This window comes from Pelobates fuscus, chromosome 1 (assembly GCF_036172605.1).
Source record: "Pelobates fuscus isolate aPelFus1 chromosome 1, aPelFus1.pri, whole genome shotgun sequence".
In the NCBI taxonomy this organism is placed as follows: Eukaryota; Metazoa; Chordata; class Amphibia; order Anura; family Pelobatidae; genus Pelobates; species Pelobates fuscus.
In genome coordinates this window covers 261,494,326-261,514,227 of record NC_086317.1, presented here as the reverse complement: position 1 = coordinate 261,514,227, position 19,902 = coordinate 261,494,326, and the positions used below count along the sequence as shown (strand labels likewise).

The 19,902-nt window shown below is 42.2% G+C and overlaps 1 protein-coding gene across 2 annotated transcripts in view; it reads left to right on the top strand.

Annotated features, from left to right (window-relative positions):
* Positions 1-19,902, top strand: part of SCML2 (Scm polycomb group protein like 2) — a 161,226-nt gene that overhangs the window by 38,963 nt on the left and 102,361 nt on the right. For both annotated transcript variants that reach the window (XM_063456930.1, XM_063456924.1), the window contains one exon: positions 12,073-12,188. In XM_063456930.1, coding sequence (XP_063313000.1) covers positions 12,158-12,188 — 31 coding nt within the window. In that variant the 5' untranslated portion in view covers positions 12,073-12,157. The remainder of the gene's footprint in view (positions 1-12,072; positions 12,189-19,902) is intronic.

Here is a 19,902-nt window from a genome sequence, read left to right as displayed (position 1 = left end):
CACGCTTCGGCAGGCCAGAGATGGACTTGTTGGCAACAAGGAGAAACAGAAAGGTGCAGAGATTTGCGTCACTTCATTCAAAAGATTACCCAGATGTCCTAGACGGTCTATCGATCCCTTGGTATTTCGATATGGCTTATGTTTTCCCTCCTATAGCCCTTATACCACGAATTGTTCAGAAAATAAGATGGGAGAAGGCAAGAATTCTGGCAGTCCTGCCCTTCTGGCCGAACAGAAGTTGGTTTTCAGAAGTGGAAAACATGGCCATCTCTCGTTGGCACCTCCCGGTCTCTTCTCACATTTTAGAGAACGTGAAGCTTCCCGAAGAAACCCTAGCAATGTTTCACCTGACGGCATGGTTGCTGCAAGGATGATACTCCAGGGTCAGGGTCTATGTGACGTTTTGCTGTCATCTGTCCGCTCGTCCACTTCAAAAATCTACTTCAGGGTTTGGATGAAGTTCAGAACCTGGTGTTCTCTCCGGAATTCTGATCCGGCCAAAGCCTCAGTTCCGGAAATTCTTTCTTTTTTGCAAGATGGGTTTGAAGCCGGCCTAGGGGTTTCTACACTTAAGGGCCAGATTTCTGCTCTTAGTCACTTCCTGGTTCAGGATATTGCATCTAACCCTCTTGTTCGAAGGTTTATTAAGTCCGTGCGGTTGAAGAGGCCTCCCAGGCTCGTTTCTTTTCCTACTTGTGATTTGTCTCTGGTTCTTCAGGCCCTTTGTGAACCACCATTTGAACCTTTGTTTCAAGTCTCCATCAAATTCCTTACCTTCAAGACGGCCTTCCTGGTGGCGGTTACCTCCGCAAGGAGAATAGGTGAAATCCGAGCTCTATCATCTGCTCCGGAGTTCACCATTTTTCACCAAGAAAAAGTGGTACTACATCCCAGACCTTCTTTTTTGCCTAAGGTTATTTCGAGTGCTACGATCAACCAGCCTATTGTTCTGCCAGCCTTTTGTCAATCACCCACATCAGAGCTAGAAAGAAAATGGCATCTCCTAGATGTTAGGAGATCCCTAAAAATCTACCTTTGGAAAACTCAGGAGTTTAGATCCTCAGATCATCTTTTCATCTACTTTCAAGGCAAATGTGCGGGTAATGCTGTCTCTGGACCCTCATTAGCTAGATGGCTGACAAATACCATCAGGTTGGCCTATCGCTCCAAAGGAATTCCCCTTAGATTCCCATTAAGGGCTCATTCAACTAGGGCTATGGCTACCTCATGGGCTGACAGAGCTCGCCTTCACCTGAAGACATCTGCAAGGCGGCTACTTGGTCTTCATTGCATACCTTTATCAAGCATTATAGGCTGGACATATTCTCATCATCTGAGGCTGATTTTGGGCGTAAGGTGTTGCAAGCTGTGGCCTGCTGAGACCCCACCCTTTATTTTTTACAGGGATCTTGCTATATCCCAACTGTGAGTACTGCCACTATACGAAGGGAAAAACAGCAATTTTACTTACCGTAAATTCCTTTTTTCTTTGTATAGTGGCAGTACTGGCTTTCCCTCCGCTTTTTGTATAGATTAAATGAATTTTGCATGATTCGGTCTCCGTTTGGGTTCTTTTTTATTACTGGCTGGTGTACAGGGCATACAGGATTTATGGAGGCAGCAGGCAGAGCACAGCCATAAAAAACGGAAGAAGGGGGAGCTTCTTGTCCCAGATTGGAAGGAACATCCCAACTGTGAGTACTGCCACTATACAAAGAAAAAAGGAATTTACGGTAAGTAAAATTGCTGTTTTTTGATATTCCAGCTCGCTCCACCCCTAATGCGGAACAACTCATGTCTAATGCTCAGGGCACGAAAACTATTGTCTAGTATGCCAGTGAATTTCGTACCATGGCAGCAGAGGGTGGCTGGAACAACGAGACTCTCGTGGCTGCCTTTGCACAGGGGCTCTCTGATGTTATTAAAAATGAGATTGCAGCCAGAGAATTACCTAAAGATATCGAGGAACTGATATCATTTGTCGCCCTCATTGACATCAGACTCCGAGAGAGATCCTCATCCAGGGAGCGCCTGCGGAGGCCTCCTGTATATTTGGCACCGAGCTTTTCTTGCCCACCCAAACCTCCCTCACCTCCCATGCCTCCTGGTCCTGAGTCCTCTGTCGGTGTGGAGCCAAGGCGGTTAGGCTTCTCACGCCTCTGTCGAGGAGAGAGCCTTTAGGAGGAGCGAGGGCCTGTGCCTATACTGCAGACACCACGGTCACATGTTAAAGTTTTGCCCGATTCGTCCGGTAAAGGGCCCGCACCCAAGATACTGTCAGGGGCAGATCTTGGGTAGTCTTTCTGCAGACCCAGAGATATATGAGGACAAACCCTTGGTGCCTATTATCCTCTCCTGGCCTGATTCATCCATTAAAACCCGGGCATTGCTTGATTCTGGGGCCGCAGGCTTTGTTTATAGATTTTGCATTTGCATCGAAGCACTCTATACCCTTACAGCCTCGCAACTCTCCACTAGCTTTCAAAGCCATTGATGGCAGACCAATACAGCCAACCCACATGACCCAGGAAACCGTGCCCATATCTCTGGCTGTAGGGGCTCTACATCATGAGACGATCCAATTACAGGTCATTTCCTCTCCATATTACCAGGTTGTTTTGGGATACCCTTGGCTACAGAAGCATAACCCCACAATTGATTGGCGCAAATCTGAGATATTATCTTGGTCCCAGCAATGCACATTTTCCTGTCTCCAGAAACCAGTCAAAGTTTTGGGCACATGTTCTGCCTCTTCCTTACCCGCTGAGTACCAAGAATTCCAAGATGTATTTGACAAGGGTCAAGCCAGCGTTCTGCCGCCACACCATCCGTATGACTGTGGTATCGAACTCCAACCTGGTGCCATTCCTCCCCGTGGCCGGATTTACCCGCTGTCTGTAGCCATGAGAATCGAGCCATGGAGGAGTATGTTACCGATGCGTTGTCTAAGGGATTCATTCGGAAGTCATCTTCTCCTGCCGGGGCCGGCCTTTTCTTTGTGAAAAAGAAAAATGGCGAGTTGAGACCCTGTATCGACTATAGGGGTCTCAATCGCATTACCATTAAGAATGCCTACCCCATTCCATTGATCACTGAGTTATTTGACCACCTCAAGGGAGCAACGGTTTTCACTAAACTTGATCTGAGAGGGGCATATAATCTCGTTTGGATAAAAGAGGACCACGAATGGAAAACCGGATTTAACACCAGGAGCGGGCATTACGAATGCCCTTTGGTCTTTGCAATGCTCCGGCGGTTTTCCAAGAATTTATAAATGACGTCCTGCGAGATATGCTGCAGCAATGTGTGGTGGTTTATCTTGACGATATTCTTATCCATTCCACATCTCTCTCGAACCATCACGCAGACGTTTCTCGTGTTCTACAGAGACTTAGAGAAAATAATCTGTTCTGTAAATTGGAGAAATGTGAGTTTAACTGCAAACAGGTCACATTCTTGGGCTATGTTGTCTCAGATGCTGGATTCTCTATGGATCCAGAGAAACTTTCGGCTGTACTAAAATGGCCTCGACCTACGGGTCTTTGCTCTATACAACGTTTTCTTGGCTTCGCCAATTATTATCGAAAGTTCATACGCAACTTTTCTTCCTTGGTTAAACCTCTCACGGATATGACCAGGAGAGATGCTGATCCACACCATTGGTCACAGGAAGCCATTACTGCCTTTGAGTCTCTCAAAGTCGCCTTTGCTGCTGCTCCTATACTGGTACACCCTAACCCTGCCTTACCATTCATTCTTGAAGTCGATGCGTCTGAGACAGGAGTAGGCGCCCTCCTGTCTCAACGTCCTAACCCAGAGAGCTCCAGGCATCCGTGCGGGTATTTCTCGAGGAAATTGAACCCGGCGGAATGCAATTACCAGATTGGTGCTAGAGAACTTCTAGCCATAATTTTAGCTCTCAAAGAATGGAGGCACCTTCTTGAGGGTACTTCAGTGCCAATCCTCATCCTTACAGACCACAAGAATCTTACATATCTTTCCGAAGCCAAGCGGCTTTCCCCCCGACAAGCTAGATGGGCTCTCTTCCCATCAAGATTCAATTATGTGGTTTCTTACTTGCCCGGTACTAAAAACATTTGGGCTGATGCCTTGTCTCGACAGTTCTCCCCTCCATCTAGAGAGGAGAGAACCCCTACCCCTGTGATTCCTCCGGACCATATACTGGCCACCATCCGTACTAACCTCACCTCACCCCTAGGCGAGGAGATTCTGGCTGCACAAATTAATGCTCCTCCAGAGAAACCTAATGGCCGTTGTTTTGTACCTAGTAATCTCCGTACTAAACTATTAAGAACATACCACAACCCCAAAGCAGCTGGACATCCAGGCAAAAAACAGTTAATCTGGTCTGTCTCCCGGCAATTTTGGTGGCCTAGTCTCCGTTCGGATATCACCGCTTTTGTAGCTGCCTGTCCTGTGTGCGCTCAAAATAAAACCCACAACGCCCTCCAGTGGGTCTCCTGCAAAACCATACCTAATGGTGAATGACCCTGGACCCACTTGTCCATGGATTTTATCGTAGATCTTCCGGTCTCCCGTGGCAATACAGTCGTGCTCATGGTTGTTGAACGATTCTCGAAGATGTCGCATTGCATTCCCTTGAAAAAGCTACCAACTTCCCAGGTACTTGCAACAATTTTTGCTCGGGAGGTCTTTTGTTTGCATGGGTTACCTCAAGTGATAATCTCAGATAGGGGTAGCCAGTTTGTGTCCAGATTTTGGAGAGCTTTTTGTCACAAATGGGAATTCAGCTTTCCTTCTCCTCTGCCTACCACCCGCAATCCAACGGTGCAGCGGAACGAGCTAACCAAACACTGAAACAGTTTATGCGTTGCTACATTTCTGACCACCAGAACAACTGGTCTGATCTGCTACCCTGGGCAGAGTTTGCCCACAATATTGCGATTAATGCCTCTTCCCGGCTATCCCCATTCTTGGCGAACTATGGGTTTCAACCGTCCATGTTGCCTGATACGTTCTTGCCACAGGGGATACCGGCATTGGAGGAACATAGCAGGGAACTCCGTTCCACTTGGGTGCAGGTTCAGAACTCTTTGCAATGCGCAATGCAGAACTACAAACTCCAGGCCGACCGCAGACTCCTTCCTGCACGTACCTATCAGGTCGGAGAGAGGGTCTGGCTGTCTTCTCGCAACCTACGGCTCCGTGTTCCCTCACAAAAACTGGCACCCCGATACGTTGGGCCATTTCGTATACTTGGAAGGGTTAACCCTGTAGCTTACGCACTTGACCTTCCTGCTAACATGCGCATCTCAAATGTATTCCATGTTTCCCTCTTGAAACCATTGGTATGTAATCGTTACACCACCTCAGTGCCACATCCACGTCCTGTTCCGGTTGACAATCATGAGGAATATGAAATGCGCAGCATCATTGACTCACGAGTCTTCAGAGGACAGATCCAATACTTGGTGCACTAGAAAGGGTACGGTCCAGAGGAACGCTCCTGGGTTCCAGCCTCTGATGTCCATGCACCATCCCTCCTTCGTTCCTATCACGCCCGCTTCCCCATGAAGCCCGGACCCACCAGCAGAAATGGGGGGAGTCGTTGAGGGGGAGGTACTGTCTTACTGTTTTAAACAGCAACCCTTCCTTTTTTCAGTGACTGAGTTCAGCTGTAATTAACGATCAGCTCCTTCAGTATGTTGCCACAGTTACTCACCTGAGAGTAGTAATCAACCCTGCTGCTAATCAGTTCAGCCTATTTAAGCAGCAAATCCCAGAACCTCCTTGCCCTTGCGTGGTTTCCTGTTCCCCAGAAGTCTCCTTGTTCCTGTGTTTCCTGTTTGTTCCTGGTTCCTGACTCCGGCCTTGTTCCTGACTCTGCTGCTCTCCGTGTTCCTGATCCTGGCTTGTCTGACTACCCGCTCTGGTGACTGACCCCTGCTTGCTTCCTGGACTTTGCTTTTGGTTATTTATTTATTAATAAAGGTGTTTTAGCATCTAGTTCTGTATCTGTCTGGTTCCTGGTCCCTGACACTATGCTGTACAATCACAGACACACATTACAGGCTATGCTGTACAATCACAGACACACATTACAGGCTATGCTGTACAATCACAGATACACATTACAGGCTATGCTGTACAATCACAGACACACATTACAGGCTATGCTGTACAATCACAGACACACATTACAGGCTATGCTGTACAATCACAGACACACATTACAGGCTATGCTGTACAATCACAGACACACATTACAGGCTATGCTGTACAATCACAGACACACATTACAGGCTATGCTGTACAATCACAGACACACATTACAGGCTATGCTGTACAATCACAGACACACATTACAGGCTATGCTGTACAATCACAGACACACATTACAGGCTATGCTGTACAATCACAGACACACATTACAGGCTATGCTGTACAATCACAGACACACATTACAGGCTATGCTGTACAATCACAGACACACATTACAGGCTATGCTGTACAATCACAGACACACATTACAGGCTATGCTGTACAATCACAGACACACATTACAGGCTATGCTGTACAATCACAGACACACGTTACAGGCTATGCTGTACAATCACAGACACACGTTACAGGCTATGCTGTACAATCACAGACACACGTTACAGGCTATGCTGTACAATCACAGACACACGTTACAGGCTACGCTGTGCAGTCACAGACACACGTTACAGGCCACGCTGTGCAGTCACAGACACACGTTACAGGCCACGCTGTGCAGTCACAGACACACGTTACAGGCCACGCTGTGCAGTCACAGACACACGTTACAGGCCACGCTGTGCAGTCACAGACACACGTTACAGGCCACGCTGTGCAGTCACAGACACACGTTACAGGCCACGCTGTGCAGTCACAGACACACGTTACAGGCCACGCTGTGCAGTCACAGACACACGTTACAGGCCACGCTGTGCAGTCACAGACAAGAAACAAGTAGCACAAAATAAAGATACCCAAGAAGTTTACTTCTTAGGAGCTATTCACCAGTCGGACACTCCAGTTATGTCCAAAGGGCTTAACCCTACACAGTTAAACATAAAGAATTTAACCTATCCACCACTAGGTGAATAAGTGTAGTCTGGAATACTGTAGTTAGTATCTCATAGTAAAATATATATAGGAAAAATTCCTATATATAAAAAGTTGGTCCTTTTTTTTTTTTTTTTTTTTTCCCCACCACTTGACCCTAAAGCTTACGGTTACCTGCTCAGTTACATAGTTACATAGCTGAAAAGAGACTTGCGTCCATCAAGTTCAGCCTTCCTCACATTTGTTTTTTGCTGTTGATCCAAAAGAAGGCAAAAAAACCAAAACAGTTTGAAGCACAATTTTGCAACAAGCTAGGAAAAAAATTCCTTCTTGACCCCAGAATGGCAGTCAGATTTATCCTTGGATCAAGCAGTTGTTACCCTACATTGAAAGATTATATCCTTGAATATTCTGTTTTTGCAAGTATGCATCTAGTAGCTGTTTGAACATCTGTATGGACTCTGATAAAACCGCTTCTTCAGGCAGAGAATTCCACATCCTGATTGTTCTTACAGTAAAAAAAACCTTTCCTTTGCCTTAGATGAAATCTTCTTTCTTCCAGTCTAAACGCATGGCCTCGTGTCCTATGTAAAGTCCGGTTTGTGAATAGATTTCCACACAATGGTTTGTATTGGCCCCGAATATATTTGTATAACGTTATCATATCCCCTCTCAGGCGACGTTTTTCTAAGCTAAATAGGTTTAAATTTGTTAACCTTTCTTTATAGCTGATATGTTCCATTCCTTTTATTAATTTTCTAACATCAATTTCTAGCTCACCACATTAGACTGGTGAAGTATTCCTTGTGAATTTGACACATACTTGTGTGAAACCATGCCATTTATATCTGTCTGTCTCTCCGTCTCTCTCTATCTCTTTTCTCTATCTCTCTAATTTTTGCATCTAGTGAGCGATTAGCTCTAATATTTTGTGTGCTTTTAAAGAGCATGTTTAATGCATATTTCAAGGCTTTGAATTGCATTGTAAAGCAAATGTTATTCAGTTTCACAGCTCTAAACAGAGGCTTTAGATCGCTTTCAAGTGTTGGGATCAGGGAAGGTTCTGCTTGTAATCATGTGATATTGATGTTTCACATCAAACTGCTTACGTTTGAAGTCACTCCTGAGTTTTTCATGTTAAACAGTTCACGTGGTTGTGATTCAATAGATTTTGTTGCATATGTGTATATTTACGAACACTCTGCCAGATGGATTTGTAATATGCTGCTATAGTAGAAGTTTCCATATAACTAAAAGGAAAAACCCTCTGAAAACTAAGTTTATGTTCATTGCTCAGAATTTCATGTCTGTAGTTTCTATTCTAGATTCAAAAGTTACATTATTCTACAAACACAAAAAAAGGACTTTCATCTGATAAGTGTTTGAGTTTCCTTTGGTTGTCTATTTTTGTAAATGGTATGACAGGATGGAGGTATTTCTCATTCCTGGGCTGCCAGATGGTCTCAAAGGCCCAGCAAACCAATCTGGCAAACTGAAATGGGCAAGCCTGTAATTTTCCTAAACTTCATAAAACTTGTACATGGAGGGTACTGTTTTACTCGTGAGACCTCGTTGAACACAAATATGAGTGTTTCAGAGCATTACAATGTATAATGATTATGATATAGGTGAAATTGGAGTTTTTATGTGAAAACTGCAACAACAAAGAAATATGCACACTAACTTTGGCCAGGGTTTGTGACCATATGGCTACTAAAAATACTGCATATATTTCCCCTTTTGAATACCCTGGGTTGTCTACTTTTGAAAATGGTGTGCCACGATGGGGGTAATTCTCATAACCCTCCATGTGTCTCAATTCCCCCCTTCCATGTGTCTCAATAACCCCCTTCGATGTGTCTCAATAACCCCCTTCGATGTGTCTCAATAACCCCCTTCGATGTGTCTCAATAACCCCCTTCGATGTGTCTCAATAACCCCCTTCCATGTGTCTCAATTCCCCCCTTCCATGTGTCTCAATTCCCCCCTTCCATGTGTCTCAATTCCCCCCTTCCATGTGTCTCAATTCCCCCCTTCCATGTGTCTCAATTCCCCCCTTCCATGTGCCTCAATTCCCCCCTTCCATGTGCCTCAATTCCCCCCTTCCATGTGCCTCAATTCCCCCCTTCCATGTGTCTCAATTCCCCCCTTCCATGTGCCTCAATTCCCCCCTTCCATGTGCCTCAATTCCCCCCTTCCATGTGCCTCAATTCCCCCCTTCCATGTGCCTCAATTCCCCCCTTCCATGTGTCTCCATTCCCCCCTTCCATGTGTCTCCATTCCCCCCCTTCCATGTGTCTCCATTCCCCCTTCCATGTGTCTCCATTCCCCCTTTCCATGTGTCTCCATTCCCCCCTTCCATGTGTCTCCATTCCCCCCTTCCATGTGTCTCCATTGTCCCCCTTCCATGTGTCTCCATTGTCCCCCTTCCATGTGTCTCCATTGTCCCCCTTCCATGTGTCTCCATTGTCCCCCTTCCATGTGTCTCCATTGTCCCCCTTCCATGTGTCTCCATTGTCCCCCTTCCATGTGTCTCCATTGTCCCCCTTCCATGTGTCTCCATTGTCCCCCTTCCATGTGTCTCCATTGTCCCCCTTCCATGTGTCTCCATTCCCCCCTTCCATGTGTCTCCATTCCCCCCCTTCCATGTGTCTCCATTCCCCCCCTTCCATGTGTCTCCATTCCCCCCCTTCCATGTGTCTCCATTCCCCCCCTTCCATGTGTCTCAATTCCCCCCTTCCATGTGTCTCCAATTCCCCCCTTCCATGTGTCTCCATTCCCCCCCTTCCATGTGTCTCAATTCCCCCTCTTCCATGTGTCTCAATTCCCCCCTTTCATGTGACTCCATTCTCTGCTGGTCGCTTTCATGTGTCTCACTTCTCCACCGGTCGGTCCCTTTCATGTGTCTCACTTCTCCACCGGTCGGTCCCTTTCATGTGTCTCACTTCTCCACCGGTCGGTCCCTTTCATGTCTCCACCGGTCGGTCCCTTTCATGTCTCCACCGGTCGGTCCCTTTCATGTGTCTCACTTCTCCACCGGTTGGTCCCTTTCATGTGTCTCAATTCTCCCCCTGTCCATTTTATGTGTCTCAATTCTCCCCCTGTCCATTTTATGTGTCTCAATTCTCCCCCTGTCCATTTTATGTGTCTCACTTCTCTCCCAGTTCTTTACATGTGTGTTATCACCATCTCCCTCTGTATGTGCTCTGTACCCTAGGTGAGCACTTCCTGTCAGAAAGGGTAGAGGGACACAGAGGCCGCTATCTGCGGGCTGCGCTACATACAGTGACTGGCAGGAGCTGTCAAACCTCCTCAAATACTTTTAATAGAGAAAATTTCATTGAAGGAATACGACATGGCCACGCATGTGCTTCTTTTCTATGTTTTTTTTAGATGTACCGGTATGTGTCCATTTATATATAATACTTTGCCTTTCATTTACAAAACAGAAGCTCACAAATAAAATGTACATTTATTAGATTAAAAATGGGGGGAAATGTAATCTTTCTGTTATTAGAGTTCATGGTGAGAACCAGTAACTTCATGGTTCTGCAATAGTTGTCTAACCAAACTAAATGGGTCGTTGCATTTTGTGTCATATATATTTATTTACAATAAAAAAAAAAAGCATGAAAAAAAATTAATAAAATGCAGATATTTAGTAATAAAGTGAAAGCTGCTTAACACATGAAAGGTGATTCCCAAGGACCTTTAAAAACAAGCAATGTTAAAAGGGTCAGCGCTTTAAAAGCTGTATACATCCGAAGTTACAATATTTTTTTATAATTTTAAAATGTCTATTTATCGATGATAAAACAATTACAATATATCTATGTAAAACAAACAAAATAAGTTTGTACAACAAGCAATTTACAGCTTGAATATCTTGAATTATAAACAATAAGATTTTTAACCTTGTTTTCCCACTCAAGAACATGGGTTCTGCCCTGTAATTGCATCCATACACTGTGCTTGCCATACAGCTAGCAAACAGTAATTTTATATATGATCTAATTACCTGAGTGCTTGACAACATCCCAGAGATAACAAAGATGTTCGTTCAGCAGCTGCTTCACTGTGAATGCATTTGTTTGACGCACACATTGCCCTCCTGTAAGTCTCTTAATCTATACATTTTTGGATTTTTACATTATATTTTTTTGGTAAATATATATATATCCAAGAATAACAAACATATGCGTTTTGGATGTCACTTTACATTCTGTAGCCTTGTTATGTGCAGTTTGATGATTTTCTCTGTTAGGTGGTATGGTTTATTTGTAAACATCCTCTGTACTTTGTGGGAAAAAAAAATATTTTTATAAGGAGACATTTAAACATATTATTCACTTTCCCTTTAAAGAAGACAAAACTGATCAGACTGGATTACATTTTTTTTTTTTACGTTTCATGAAAAAAAAAGCTAGCTGTGTTAAAACGGTCAAAGTTTTGTATCTAATAAAAAAGAAAATACAGCGCACTCCCTTATCCACTAAGCAGCAACTTCGGTGCTGACAGATTTTGTTAGTTTTTTTTTTTTTAAAAACACCTAATCTAGGCAAAAAATAATGGGCGTTTAGTTACATTATATGATCATACATTGCATAAGCCTGCCACAAACGTCATAGTACCCCATCTTTGACAGGTCCTACTTTAACAGCCTATTGTCTGCTTCATGAGCTACTCACTTGGGGAAAATTCCATATGGAGTTCTTTGCTGTACAAGGCTGAATAGGGCCCTGGGATGAGGCATCTGTGACAGGGAGGGGTACAAAACCAAGAAGTTTGCTTGACATATATCTATATCTCTATCTATCTATATCTCTATCTATATCTCTATCTATCTATATCTCTATCTATCTATCTATCTATACCGTATATATCTCCAGGGGGCTGGCTGAACATGCATACATAGGGTGCTGCATGCATACATTTTTTGTATCTAGTGACATGCTTTTCCAGTATTTTATCGTAGAACTAACATTATCATTTATCCTACAGGAAGGTAAAGTAGAGATACAGGTCTAGAAAGCGAAAGCAAAAACTTGCCTCTACGGAGCAGACCGGTACAAGACCAGTGCCCATTATGAAGACCAATATGAAGAAAACCGCAAAAGGTAACTGCTTACTGCACAAAGCATCACATTTTTTATTCTGTAATTTTCTTAGGAAAACATTCAACATTGTGTACAACAATAAAAATAGAAAAATGATCCAGTGGGTGTAATTACTGTCTTTGGATCATTCTCTAGGAAGCAGGAAAGGTAGGCACCAGGATCTATACACTTAAATGGTAAGGAATGTCAAATAAATCTCATGTTATTCTAAGCATGGGTTATTCGGCACAAGTTGAGTTCTTTAACCAGTTAAGAGGATTTAATTTGTCAAGAAGTAATACAAATTATTAATGTATTTAAGGTGTATTTCTGGTATTATAGCTGTAGCCGCTTTTTATATTATCACGTGTGATGATTTTTAGTTATCTTTGTATTATTTCACAGATGCCAGAGTTAGCCTGTCAATAAGGGTTATGCTTAGTATGAGCTTATCAAGGCATTGTATGTTTCTTTAGAACTGAGCTTGGCAAATCTGTTATCATTTCTGTGGTTGGAACCCATGAATCCCAGCCAGTCACCCAAGAAGGTAATTGGCCCGTTAAGGAGACATAGGTTGAGACAGCACATTAGATCCAGTCAGACCATATTCAAACTTCTGACATTAAAGGTCAAGGCACTTTTCAAAAAGTTAAAATAAATCTTATAATGGTTGTATGCAAGGTCACAGCAGAGACAAAAAGATTATATTTGACTTAGCTGATGACATGCACAAAGCAAAATGACTGTCCTTTTAGCATGTATTTTGTAAGGAAAGCATCCTCATGATTGAAAATGAATGACGTTTCTGGATTTAATATCTGGTGAAATCCTTTAGGACACCTTTTTAGAAATGGTCTTGTTGCAGTGGTCCTTTAATTGTATCTCTGCAATGTAAAACATTGCAGTTTTGTAGAAACTGTAATGTTTCCTTTGCAGGATTAAACACACCTCTTGTCGCTGTCTTCCGGACAGCCAGTAGAAGTGCTTCTTCTGTTTCTGACTCTGTGTCTGTGAGTCAGTCTTTGTTCTCAGTCAAATATTGCTCATAGGGTGCAGCGTGGATACTAGCCTCCCATTGTTTTTCCCATCATAATGATCTCAGTCAGGGAGGAGGAGTGGCTGCAGCGAGGGCTGAAAGGTATGTAATATATACTCCCCTTTTAAACCCTCAAAAGGCGGGTGATGGACACCAAAATAGGCAGAGTAAAATTATAGTGTTAAGAATACTCGTTTGTATTTTTAACACTATAGTGTTACTTTAAGTATACAGAAAACTTTGTCATTTGCAATATTTTGTGCAGTAACTTTCTTATTTAGCACATTCATACACACCCAGTCTCTGTTCAGGTACTTTACCACATTTAACCACAGGATTACATTCTTGCTGGTACCAAATAACTTTTTTATTATTTTTAAATGCCTTATTTAGGAGTACAGGCATACAGGTTATACATCCTTGATAAAATAGGTTTAAGATCGCATCAATAAGTAGTTAGAACATAGGGTATATAAAAGCGATAATCTCATCATAATTTCCATGCATTTTTGTACATCGGTGCCAGCTAACTCCTCTGTTAAATGATAGTTTTAGTACTGTATGGCCTGTCTCACATTTTATAATACATTGATGCAACATGGTGAAGAAAAAGTAAAAAAGCGAGAGAGAGAGAGGGAAATTAGATAGGAAGTAAGGGGGTACTTCGTTGATGTGGATTAAAGGTGTGTTACGAACCTCTGCAGTCAGTTTATCCATGACATAATTATCTTTAATTTTAGTCACTACCCTGTCCATATTTGGGATGTTGGTAGAAAGCCAGACTTTAGCTAAGGCTCTAATGGCCACCAAACCTCTCAGCCGAGACATAATTCGTGGCTTCAGACTGAAATATGTTCTGTATGCACGGCTCAAAGTGAACACTGCAATCAGGGATGTAAATTGGAATTTAAATCCCTGTTGTTACTACAATCTAGTGTGAGCAGGGTTAATTCCCTGCTGGCCATCCACACCTGGAGATAAAGAAATGTTGAAGCCATGCTCTTATCTCTACTTTGCCCCACTCACGCCGCTACTGCAGCTTGCATCAGATCTCCACCTGAAAAGGTAGCAAAATGCAGGTATATCTGCAATAAGTAATCAAATACAGCATGACCATATTTTGCCTTTCCCTGCTCTAAGGGGAAAATTTGGTCTTTTCAGTGGAGAAATATTTAAATACTTCCAGATCAAACACATCCTCCAATAACATAAACTACAACCACATGTCAAACCACTATCCTCCCCATTTATTAAAGCCTGTTTAGATACTCCTTCTCATAAGAAATCACTTTCTGTATGCTACCAAGCTCTGATAATTCTAGATTTTTTTAATCAGAAGCCATCTTTTATCAGCAAATGTGAAGAAAAGCTCCAACAATCATTCTCAGGGGGAAGAGTGGCAAAAGGCATTAATAGCTACGAAAGAGGTGTTGAGATGCTCTGTCCATTGGAAAACTAGCAGGAAAGTTTGATTCAGATGGTACTTAACAAACACACGCCTGAAACCTATATATCCACCCCCACCCAGTTACATTACGTATTACTTTTGTACAGTACAACTCAAGTTGGCAACACCCTTAAATAAATGCCAATCCCTCTGTATACTGCTAAACATGAGATTATTTGAACTTTGAAATTGCTACAATGCTCCAAAATGCGGAATAGGTCCAAGTTCATTGATGAAAAATGTTATTGTCAAAACACAAATAGCCAGGTGTCTTATGTTGCACTGTAGCTTTGCAAATTAGTGGCAAATGCAAACATTGGGGATATTGATTTGTTCAGAAGAGTTTGCTGAGCATAATTGTGATCACAGTGGCAGTCAGATTTCAGAAACAGCCAGTTAAATGGTAATAAGTATGATAAGTAAATATGCAAATAAAGTAAATCTCAAATTTTGACCTAAACTGGCAAAAAAAAATAAAAATAAAAAGGCAGCATGCTAAAGCAAAATATACATCATATGAGAGCCTGCAATGTGTAATTTCACAAATGGTAATCCTTTGTGGGATAATTTCAACATTCTAACTGCTATAATACCCCAAACTGCGACACAGAACCTCAAATCCAACGAATAAAAATTCTAACTGTTAAAAACGAAATGGTCAGGTCAAAAATAATTGACTACAATAATTAGAGGAGATATTGACCGTTAAATTGCTGTATAAGTGTCAAAATCCCTATTACACTTACAAGACAAATATACCAAAAACACATCACATTCAAATTTTATTTTAACTCCTTGTATTTTGTGGCCTGTAACTACCAAAAATAAACTGAAATCCTAGACATGTTATGTACTCTGTAAATCTGGAAAAATACATTAATTTATTTTAGTCAGTTCAAAAGAAAAAAAGAGAGAATTGAGCCGATGTATAGAGAGGATAGAGATAGATACATTAGAGATTTATAGAATTAATTAGGTAAGCCCTAACTGGTAAATTCAATGAAAAAAAGAAAAACAAAATGAATCTCCACAAGAGTATCTATGTGAGAATGGACTGTGTCTATTAAGACATAACTTTTATTATAGTAGGTTAAAATAGGTGCAATAAATATACAAAAAAGAAGAAAATCATGTAAAATAAAACAAGTAACGGATAAGTTTCCACTATATAGTTGTAATGAGCAAAAGTTCAGAGTAGTACCTGATAGAATTGATAGTACTAGAAGTAATAATAGTGGTAGCTGCAGTCTCACTCACAGCAGCTATATATGCGTTAAGACTGACACCTATTGTATACTAGGATTGCTACTAAGGTCCCCAACGGCTTAGAAGTTGAGAGGAGAAGGAAAAAATTTATTTATAAATAAAAAGTTTGTTTTTAGCCCTAATCAATATAGAGATAAAGGCTAAAGTGCCTTCAAGGGCGCCCCTTACCCAAAATTCTACTCTCACGCTAAGCTACCCACCATGCCCAAATCTCCAGAGAACAGGAGGCTAGAAAATAAAATAGAGTAACATAGGAAAACAAATCCGTTGTTTGCAACAGAGGTAGCCGAAATGTCAGTTGCCACGGCTAGCGGTAATGACAGAATGACATCTATGGTATAGTAGTTAGCTACCCGAGCCCCTGATGCGCGCATTTCGCCAGTTGGCTCATTAGAGGGGAACCAAACACTATCAAGTATCAGTGATTATAAGTCTGGGTATCTTAGGTGATTGGCCAGAGTGGCTTTGAATTATCCAATGGAAATAAGGGAAGGTCTCTACCAATGCTAAGTATAGAGTTAACCCTTAGTGATACTGTTGTAACAGTGTCTGTAGGTTCTGATGAAAAAATAAAAAGTGATATATTGGAAGATAATCTACACTAGTGTTCTCACAATATATAAAATAAAAATGAGTAACATAGTATAAAGTGGAAATATATTTAAAATAGGAATTTTATGAGATAATGTAGGGCTGGATCATAAGAAAAGGTATTCAGTAGAAGTGTATCCAGTATGAAGTGGATTACTCCAAATGATGAAATGCTAACTCTGATACATTGGTATCATATTAATTGATGGCCCTTAAATATACAAAGTGTCCCTTTCTATATCTCTATGTTGTAACATTCACAGATCGAAAAGGGAAGTTATAAAATGTTTTTTTTAAATAGAAGGAGTTGATCTAAGTGATTAGGAGTTTGTTGTGTTTGTAGAAATCTAATAATAAGGGGAACATGTTCTAATGTTAAATGCGTTAAGTATAATATCTGGATTATGTGATATTAATTTGTGCCTAATTTTTAATTTTGTTATTGCCATAAAATCAGAGAGAGAATAAGAACTTAAATAATTAAAATAACAATAAAAAGGTATGAATGCAAGTGAGTTCTACCAATGATTGGAAGGGTATTCGTCTCAAGGATTATTGAGGACAATGTGCACCAGTTATTAGATATAATTCTAAAACTATGTGCCATAATTATTTTAAATCCATATTCAGGAAATTAATTAGGGTACTTGGTTAGGCCTATGTAGTGTACTTGTTGTCCTTGGGTCCCGCTAGAGACGTTTCCGCGCTTCTCACTGTGATTTTCACTGTGAGAATACGCTGCCGTCTATAGGAAAGCATTGAGAAATGCTTTCCCATGTACTGCTTGAATCCAGTTCCTGATAAAGACCCTGAAGGGTTGAAACGTTGATGTATAGGTGGTGATTATTTTTTGAAATATAATTGGAAAACCGAGAGAGTGCTCCTGTCTTTACTTTGTTTATATGCCCTGCTTGGAAGCACCTGGGAAAAGTTTCTTCATTTACACTTTTGGGGTTGAGTGCCAGAGCCTTAATGTTTGGCTCATCGATAATACAAACAAGCCTGCAACGCCATGACCGCTATTGCTAGCTTTTCGAGTGACATATAAGGACAGTGGCTTGGCATGCAAATAACATTGCAAATACATTGCACATTTTGTAATATATATGAAGGTTAAAATGTGAATATTGAGACTCCGTGCATACACAGAGAGGTGAAATATAGCTTGGTGACTGACTATTCTGACAGAGTTAAACAAAATAAAAATAAACAGGAGCCATATTGCTTAGCAAGAAAGGTTTCCTGGGAGGCCACTTAAAGAGAAGAAAAGAAAACAAGGCATCTGATTTCTGATTAACAGGTCTGAGAGCAAATAAAGAGAGACGGTCAAAGAAAAAAACAAAACACATTAGAATATTTCCCCAATTAGCTAAATAAGGCTAATAGTTCTACTCCTTAACCCCACTAGAATCCCCATTCACCCTATGCGTTGGGTCGGTAGAGCACAATCCTTGCCTATACAGGAGCATGCCAGGCTTTGAAGCCCAGGGAAAGGCAGTTTTTATCGCCGACCAGGACCAGGGCTATCCGTTGCATATCAGGCTTGGTGCAGAGCTTTGGCTTGCTCCATGTTGGTTCCAGCCTCCCTGTCGCTTTTTGTTTAGTCGAGCTCTGCCACTTCTGCTTCCTCCATGTTGGAGCCTTCACCATTATCAGCTTTTGCCATCTCTGGCGATCTGGAGTCTGTAAGCGTAGTTGGCTTTCCGGTGGGGGGTGCTGTGCTTTACAATGGGGTTGCCTGCATGCAGGGCCGGACTGGGGATACAAAGCAGCCTGGAAAAAAAATGCCAGCCCCATAAGTCATTGCGCCATATATTGTTGCATGTAATATGTCTTACCACCCCATATGATTGAGTAATATATTGCCTTTTCTAATATAAAATATTGGTACTTTCAGAGTGAAACGTTTAATTATATAGTAAGCATACTCACATGCAGACACATAATCTCACTGACACACACAAGCTCATTGATACACAGGCTCATAGACAAACAATCTCACTGATATACATAAGCTCATTTACATACAAACAAAAGCTCACTCACTAGCAGGCGCACACACACACACGCAAGCAAGCGCACACACACACACCGCTTAATGTAGTGGTTCTGGTGTCTATAGCCTGTCCCTGCAGGCTTTTCAATGTAAACACTGTATTTTCATATAAAAGGCAGTGTTTTCATTGCTTCCTAGTGAGAGACACTCAGACGGTCACTAGAGGTGCTTCCTGTGTCAAGCTTGATGATTTCAGCCACAGAGGCAGGGCCAGTTGAGGGGAGACCAGCACGACGTGAGGGGAAAAAAGGTGAGTAAAAACACAGACACACACATACCATGACACACACACACACATACCATGACATACACACACACACACACATACCATGACATACACACACACACACACCATGACATACACACACACATACCATGACATACACACACACACACATACCATGACATACACACACACACACATACCATGACATACACACACACACATACCATGACATACACACACACACATACCATGACATACACACACACACACATACCATGACATACACACACACACATACCATGACATACACACACACATACCATGACATACACACACACACACATACCATGACATACACACACACACACATACCATGACATACACACACACACACATACCATGACATACACACACACACACATACCATGACATACACACACACATACCATGACATACACACACACACCATGACATACACACACACACACCATGACATACACACACCATGACATACACACACACACACCATGACATACACACACACACACCATGACATACACACACACACACACACACACCATGACATACACACACACACCATGACATACACACACACACCATGACATACACACACACACACCATGACATACACACACACACACCATTACACACACACACCATTACACACACACACCGACCATGACACAGACAGACACACACACACCGACCATGACACAGACAGACACACACACCGACCATGACACAGACAGACACACACACCGACCATGACACAGACAGACACACACACCATGAGACAGACACACACACCATGAGACAGACACACACACCATGAGACAGACACACACACCATGAGACAGACACACACACCATGAGACAGACACACACACCATGAGACAGACACACACACCATGAGACAGACACACACACCATGAGACAGACACACACACCATGAGACAGACACACACACCATGAGACAGACACACACACCATGAGACAGACACACACACCATGAGACAGACACACACACCATGAGACAGACACACACACCATGAGACAGACACACACACCATGAGACAGACACACACACCATGA